Source organism: Condylura cristata, unplaced genomic scaffold (genome assembly GCF_000260355.1).
Source record: "Condylura cristata isolate star-nosed mole 26May11 unplaced genomic scaffold, ConCri1.0 scaffold00001, whole genome shotgun sequence".
Classification (NCBI taxonomy): domain Eukaryota; kingdom Metazoa; phylum Chordata; class Mammalia; order Eulipotyphla; family Talpidae; genus Condylura; species Condylura cristata.
The window spans coordinates 80,116,761-80,125,210 of NW_004567102.1; the positions used below are offsets into that span (position 1 = coordinate 80,116,761).

At 41.8% G+C, this 8,450-nt stretch overlaps 1 protein-coding gene across 1 annotated transcript in view; it reads left to right on the top strand.

Moving 5' to 3' along the window:
• Positions 1-6,947: 6,947 nt before the first annotated feature.
• The window catches only part of LOC101630858 (synapsin-1), a 5,158-nt gene continuing 3,655 nt past the window's right edge, over positions 6,948-8,450 (top strand). Inside the window, 5 exon segments of the mRNA XM_012735058.1 lie at positions 6,948-7,091; positions 7,745-8,111; positions 8,114-8,223; positions 8,225-8,399; positions 8,402-8,446. Of these exon segments, the coding sequence (XP_012590512.1) occupies positions 6,948-7,091; positions 7,745-8,111; positions 8,114-8,223; positions 8,225-8,399; positions 8,402-8,446 (841 nt within the window).

Here is an 8,450-nt window from a genome sequence, read left to right on the forward strand (position 1 = left end):
TATATATGTTTTATAAATAAATAAAAGTTAGTTTTATACTTAATCTCTTTCCTCTAGATGTTAAAATATAAAATGATGTCAGGAATTTAAAAATAATTTGGCTTTGTGGTGAAGTGGATGGAGATAAGGACTAAACAAAGGTAGCCACAGTTGATGAAAACTATAGTTGGCCACAAGTACATGAGATTTCATTATATTTCTTTTACTTTTGTAAAAGTGTATTTCTTATAGTTTTGTACACTGGAAATTGTCCAATTCAGGAAGATAAAACAGAAAAAGGGAAAGGGAAATGACTTTAGCAGCTCTGGGTACTGGAATGATACACGTTATTCATATATGAATGGCACTAATAGCATACAGGATTTCTTTAAGGACCATTATTTTCACATAACAATATAATTTCAACTTTAGCTTCTCAGAAGAAATAACAAAAATATATCAAGATGTTTATATAGTAAGGTGACCTGTATTTGACTTCAGAAATGTCAGAATGGAAGAAATAATGGTCTATCAAATCACTTTTGATAAATCCTTGTGGTAGTCTATATTCACATACTTCCCTCCAATTCCCTTATCAGCTCTAGCCATAGTCAATTCTGTGCTGAAACAGTTAAAAGCTCATGAGCTTCTCCATCTTTTTCACTGATTCAGTGACAACACCGGTCACATTTTCAGATGTTATCTTCATAAAAAGGAATTTTATGTGAGCAAGATAAGAATATCTGCAGTGTTAAGTCATTATTATTTTGAGATCTGTTATTAAAAAATAGCCTGTATTATTGTGGAAATAAACAAAGACCACCCCACAAAAAGGCTATTTAATAAGAGTTTGCTATAGCGAGAAGTCAGCCACCATCATCTTGGTTTGGCAGAGAATCAAAGGCAGGCAGGGGAGTGGAAAAACTTTATACTGAGAAAAAGAGACGACTTTAGATCTGCTCTGATCGTACACTGTTGCCATCAGGAAGCTGCAAGCTAACTAGAAGCAGTGTATCCAATGAGATTGCGTTGGAAAATATATTGGGCTTTCTCCCATCCAAGTAGTAACCAGGCCCAACCCTGCTTAGCTTCTGAGATTAGACAAGGTTGGGCATGTTCAGGGTGATATGGCCGTAGACTGTACTGGGCCTTCTCTGCTTAGTGGTGAGTTGGGATGGCTGTTTTTGACCAAGACTTTAAGTTAGGGCCTATGAGACTGTAAAAATAAAGAACCATGTATTAAAGTGGCAAAATACATTATTCAGCTGTTGCCCATTATAATTTACTGTCTAGAAGCCTACTTGCAGTTCTAAAAGGTCTCTGGAAAAAAAGAGTCCCAGAAGTATATGTTGGCTACCACTGCCTATTTGGCAAAATATAAATAAACAATAAGACTAGAAAAGTAGATGACTTGCAAGCAGAAACACAAAGAAACAGAAAGAGTTCAGAAATGTAAGATCCTGCAGTGTTAGAAAAGAAGCTTGCTTTTAGAACCTAAACAAGAAGAAATAGGTTAAAACACTGTGGACACAGATGCCCCTGAAACTTCTTGGCTGACTAAAGTAACTTAGTGGGAAAAAATCACATTAAGTGTATGGCCTTCCCTCAACCAACTGAAAAGAGAAAATGGGCACCTTCAAATCTTTGAATGAGGTTACTATTGCTAACACATGTGAGCTTTGATTACTGTTACTGACCAGAACCATATGAGACTGACCAGAACTAAACACACAGAGGCAGGTTTGCTATTTTTTTTAAAAGATTTATTTATTTATTATGCGCACAAGAACTGGGGTATAGAGCAGAGGCATGGTGTGGGGTGGGTGGGGAGAAGATTCACCAGAGACAGAGTGGGGGCCAGAACAGACAGATGAATGAAGTACACTGCTGAGGGGAGCAGTGGGCAGGTCAGGAGAAGTCTGTTGTGCCATGTGGGTCACCTCCCTGGCAGGGGATTAAACTCGTACTGCAGTGGCTATGGAGTGCTTCATAGTGCTGTGCTTTAACCCATCACACCACCAGGGAGGGTTCTGTTCATTAATTTTTAAATAAGTCATTTAAACTCAAATCTTAAATGCCATCACAGCTCAAAATGTAAAACCACTGGGCCCCCAAATTCTTTGAGCAGTAAATGAGATAAAGACCTGCAACTTTCAAAGGAGAATTCTACTGAAGTTCATACTTCACATGTAGCCAAGGACGATAATGGAGAAAGAACTCCCCAGAAGTTCTTGGAATATAATGAGTGGCCAAAGGTCACAGAGAACAATAGATAAGGGAGTTCCCCCATAACTGAATCAAGGTTCAGTTATTAAATATCTTCAACCTCCAAGGCTGCTCAACAGCTAAGATCTGCCTAGGGAGATTTCAAAACAATTCTCATCAGCAACAATTGGCTGCTACCTACCATTCCTCTCCTCTTATTTGTAGTGCTTATTAAGACACCCCCAGCCCCATCCTCTACCCCACCTTGCTCTACTGTTGTATGCAGTAGTGAGAGGGGAAGTGTGAGAGAAAAGAATGGAGGAAGCACTTACAGACAACCTCACAAGTCTCTGGATGAAGCCATATCTGAACCAGATGGAAACAGAACCACAAGACATATGGCCCACAAGAACTGAGAGTATAGCTACTGCTACTTATGGTCCAATATGATAGCAAAAGAATGACATGATCTATTACCAGCCTCCTAAGATAATCAGTATAATGTTTTCTCAACTGAGATGCATGCTTTTCTGCATTCTAATATTTCTGAAATGGATTATAACTTAAAATCATTATTAAACAAATTTTGCCAGCTCCGAAGCAGAGTTGTGAAATGGAAGACAATGCACACTGCATTGTCCGTAAATAAAAAGGGATTTCTCTTATCACTTCAGTTGTGCTATTTTCATTGGCAACCCCACATATGGTTAAATTTAAGCCCTTGATCAGTGCTCACAAAGTCTTTAAAAATACTCCACTATGGAATGGGGAATGGGATCAAAAACAGGGGGGTGGGGAGGGAAGTGCATGGGATTACGGTGATGGCACACGGGTGACTTGGTGATGGGAAACCCGCAGGGATTACAATTGAGATGGAAAAAAAAATGTACAAAATGATGTAAAACTGCTATAAAATAAAAAAAATAAAATAAATAAATTAATAAAAAAAAAAGACTCCACTATGATGTGGCATTATATACTCAGCAACTGTCAAAAACAGGCAATACAATTAAAGCATAAACAATTGCCAAATTTAGGCAAGATCACAAAAGCTTCAAAGGTAAGAGACTTTTGTCAAGTGCAAGCAGTACATGAAATATCTGTCAAAACCTTCTGAGTTATCTTCAGAAGAAACTGTTTAATTTCCAGCAGTAGCTCATACAATTAAGGAAAAAACAAAACTAAAAGACAAAATTGCCTTTTCAATATGCCTTATAATTATATGCTCAATTAAGACCAGAAAGAGGTTCAAGCTAATTAGTAAAGGTACTGAAAAGCAGCAAAGTCATCATGGTGTTAGGTGTTAGACTCTCCAAAGCCCAAAGTAATTAAAAGAACCCTATTTTCTGAATGTGAATAAGGCTGAGATTCAAACTTACCATGACTGAAAAAATAAGTAAAAAAAAACAAATAGATAATTTATGCTATTGAAAGTTAGTAAAAAATTGTATTTTCTCCCCTCCCTCCGGAAAACTTGTTAATAAATGACTTGCTTTAAACATAAAGGACTAAGAAGCTATGACAATTTAACTTCATCATTTTCAAAAAAGATTCATTTATGTATTTATTCTTACAGAACTGGGATGCAGGCCCTAAGTGTGGTGGGTGAGAGGAGTTACCAAAGACAGAGTGAGGAACAGAACAGGCAGATATACTGAAACATACCGCTGAGGGGAACAGCCGGAGAGTCAGGAGAGGTCTGCCATGCCACGTGGGTCACCTCCCTGTGGGGATCGAACTCGAGCTGCAGTGGCTTCAGAGAGCTTCATAGTGCGGAGCTTTAACCCGCTGTGCCACCAGGGAGAGCCCTAACCTCATCATTTTTAATACCTATATATTTAATTACACCAGGTAGACATACCCTAATCTACTTATCCCCTACTGATGGGCATTTAGGTTGTTACCATCTTTTTCTATTACACATAATGTTTTGAACACTAATAACTTCAATATATTGGTAATAGTCCAGTTCTGAGGATGGATGGTAAGTTATTATTCATTTTAGTATGTTTCACAGCTTGTAAAAAACATTCCTAGTACATAGAAAAATGAGTTAATAAAAAATGCAATAAAAATTCTTACACACATATTATTGAGCATTTTCCTTAAGATAAATTTCCAAATTTGCTGGGTCAAACAGAATGAAATTCTGCCACTTAATGTCAGAAGGTCTTCTAGAAAGGTATACTGATTTATAATCTCTCCAACAAGGTATGATCAACATTGAAATGATCAAATCTTAACAATCTTTGCAACACAATGCATGAAAATTCAAAGTAATAATAGGTAACAAGAATTGTTAAAGGAACTCTTCAAAGCAAAACCGTATTACCTCTTTAATCCATGTTGTACTGCTAGATTAATCTTCCTATTACAGCAGCTCTGATCATGTCACTTCCTACTCTAGACCCTTCAACAATTTCTTTAAGTTAGTGATTAAAAGTCAGAGCTCAGGAATCAAACTACCAAATCCCAGTTCTATAGCTATCTATTTGTGTGATTTCAGCAAGCTATTGTCTGCCTCAGTTTCCTGATTTCAAATGTAGGTAATTATTTAAAATGGTTATTTTAAGCATCAAAAAGTTTAATACATGCCAAATGTTTAGAGTAAGTGTCCAACTCAGTAAATATTGTGGCATGCTCTTTTCTGTCTCTTTCCCCATGTACCTTATCTTCTAACCAAGCCAAATTACTTGTTCTCAGTTAAAATACCTGGTGCTTGTCTACTTTCATGTCCTTAGTTATCTTGTTTATTTTTATTGGGAGAGCTACTGCCGTGGACCGTGTAGAAATTATAGCCTGCTTTTAAGGTGAAATTCAAGTGCTTCCTTTATGAAGATTTCACTGGGCTGTTAGCTGTTACCCTTTCCCTCTGAATGCCAAATGGACTTTGCATGGTTCAAATAAAACGTTTTTGCCCTATTGTTAAATTTGTCTTATTTTTCCACTAGGTCAGATTTACAGAGTATAAGTTGTCTTGGAGAGATCTACATACATCCTAACACATAAGGCACAATAAACATAAATATATACATTATATCTGTGTGTGTGTAAATTTTCCTGCCACAGGGACAAATGTATCTAGAAAGGGAAAGTGGTCCAAGGTCATGTTAGGATTGGACCATAACCAGCCCAGGGTCTTCTCTTCATACCTGATTTTGAAGTTTCTAAGGGCAGAGATCATAACTCATTTATTCCTTGAATGGACATATAAATCATCAGACTGAACAGACAAACATCCATTTTCTTTAAAAGTTCAGACTTTTATCAAATAGGAAAATGTCAGTAAGCAGAACAAATACTGTTGATACCTTGTCCAATCTTGGGGGAGGGGGGGGCAGGTGGCATTGCATAATAAAATTTCAGTCTTAAAAAGATGGCTTGCCTCCCAGAAAGAAAAGGAAAAATACCAGACTGTTTTCTCTCACAGCAGGAATATAACGGAATAGGCGAGAAAATAATAATAATGATGAACAGCTATATACCAGAGACATTTTGTGGGGGTGGAGCAGGGAATGGGATCAAAAACAATGGGGGGAGGGAAATGCACTGGACTATAGTGAGGGCACATGGGTGATTGGGTGATTGGAAACCCAAGGGGATTGCAACTGAGATGGAAAAATGCACAAAAATATATAAAAATAAATTATTATATAGATTAAAAAAAAAAAAAGATGGCTTATCTCAATGTTTTGGCAGCTATGAGAAACGGCAGCAGTAATATATACTGTTTCTTTCCTAGTAGCACAGTCTTAGTTGTTTAGGCAGCATGAAAAAAATCTCTGCTAGGGTCCTCTCTGGTGGCGCAAGGGTTAAAGCACAGCACAATGAAGCTAGTCTCAGCCCCTTCAGCAGAGGGGGCAGACCCACATGGTACAGCAGACCTCTCCTATCTTGCTGACCCACAAGGTGCAGCAGACCTCTCCAGTCTCACCAACTGCTCAGCAGTGTACTCTATCAATCTGTTATCCTTCCCCTCTGCTCCCAACTCTGTCTCTGGTGAATCCTCTCACCACCCTTGCACTTCTGGCCTGCACCCAGTTCTGTATGCATGCATAAATAATTTTTTTTTAAATCTCTGCTAATCTCTACTAACGGGCTATTTCCAATTCACTGTCTAAGAATTAGTATCAAAAGTGAAAATGACTGCCATGTCTACCTGGTAAAAATATTGTTCACTAACTAGCAAGTAATTTTTGTGGTCTACAGAATTTCCCCACTAACATAACACCTATAATGAAAACAAAATAATCAGAGTTGAAAATGTTCCATGGCTCTATTTATATAGAATAACAAGAACTAGCATCAAAAATAAGAGCAGAAATTAACAACTCAACCTTGTAGAATGAGATCCACATATTATGAAAAAAAAAAAGAGTAGCAGCTGGCCCTTCCTGATGGCAGAAGGAGTTAAAGTGCAGCACCAGGAAGCTGGCGGCAGCCACTGCAGCACAAGTTCCATTTCTGGCCAGAGAGGTGACCTATATGGTGTGGCAGATCAATCCTGATGTGAGAGCTGCTCCCCTCAGCAGTGTAACTCAGTATATCCGCCTGTTCTGCTCCCCACTCTGTCTCTGGTGAATCCTCTCACTCCCCCACACCCGTGTCCTGTACCCCAGTTCTTGTATGCATAAATAAGTAAACCTTTTTTAAAAGGTTTTTTTAAAGGTAGCAAAAATCTTTACTTATTGGCAAGGAGTGCCAAAGCATTTTCAGTCAATATTCAGCCACAGAAAGAACCTCCCTCCACAGTGAGTACCATAATGCAGTTTCCTGGAGTAGCAACCATTCAGAAGAAGACAATGCTACTTCTTTTACAGTTAAATCAAATTCCTGCACGGCCCAGGGAATCAACTGAAGAAATCACCTTCCTTAAAACAATCACACAGGTGCAGGTCAATATGTTAGTAAAGAACAATTCATTCCAGCAACACCGTCCCACCTTTTTTGACTGTTAAAGGAAATTTGATTAAAAAAAAAAAAACTTTAAACTTTGTAATAAATAATCCATAAAGGCCTGACAAGCTTCCTGATCCCAGATATTCAAATCTATTTCCCAAACTAGAGTCATTTAGTCTATTTGTGTTTGCGATTCATTCTGAGACTAGATTTATGAGTAACTTCTACCCGAAGGTGGCTATTTTAAACGGGATATTAACATATGGGTCGACAAACATTAAACTTTTGTTTCCTTATAAAATAACTTGGCAAGTGGAGAAGTCACAGACTGGGGTTAAAATCAAGTCACCGGAGTCTTTCTTTGATCTTGACGTCCTTTTCCAGCTTACAGTAAACAATGTCCCCTTAATTTTCTTTCCTTTATTTTGGTTTTACAGACACACTCCCACTCCATATCGATCCCTCCACGTCTCCCACCTCTTCCAACCGAACGGTCACCTCACACTGTTCCAGTGGGCTGGAAACAGACATGCCCAGGGTTTCTCCAAGGCCACGTCCACGACCGGGTCCTCCGGGGAAGCACAGACCCGCAGCCCTCTTCCTGTAATTTTCCTCGGAACCACCTTTCGCTGTTCTCCCCTGCCGAACACCGCTGACCCAGGCGCGCTGGGGCGAGGGGTGGGGCGGGGAGGGAACAGTCCACGCCAGGCCTCCCACGCGGCCCGAGCTGCACCTCCAAGGCCGCAGAGCCGGCGGCTCACACTCCAGCCCCAGGCGCGGCCAACCCGCGCTTCCCCAGGGCAGGGCTCCGCTCCGGTCCGAGCCACCGGCCAAGTCAGGCCCGCACGGCGTCGGCTCGGGCCCGCGTCCGCCGCAGCCCCTGGACCCCCGCCAGCGGGGATGGGCGTGGGCCCCGGCGGCCACCGCCCCGCCAACTCGGGCTCAGGCGGAGAAAGTGCGCCCCACCCGCTACGCCGGCCCCAGACCTACCTGTAGGGGAGAGCGGAGCTCCTGGACAGCGGCCACGGGCCAAAGGCGCGCGCTGAGGCGGCCGGACCCCGGCCCGGGGACCCCAAGTCTCCCGCGGAGAGCAGGGCGGGGAGAGATGCCGGGGCGCTGCCGCGGGCCAGCGCGGCCCGTCGCGGGGGGTCGCGGGGACCAGGATCTCCCCTCAGCACCCGGCCCCTGCCGCCGCCGCCATTTTGCCTTCCACTCGGTGTCGCCGCCGCCGCACTCCGCCGTAGGTTTCCCGGATGTGGGCATTTCCCGGCGTCGCTTGCGCGGGGGCCGAGGACTGGGGGCTTCTGGCCGCCCGGCCCGGGGAGCGAGCGCGCCTCCTGTGGCCTCCCGCCCTCCCGCCGTCGCCC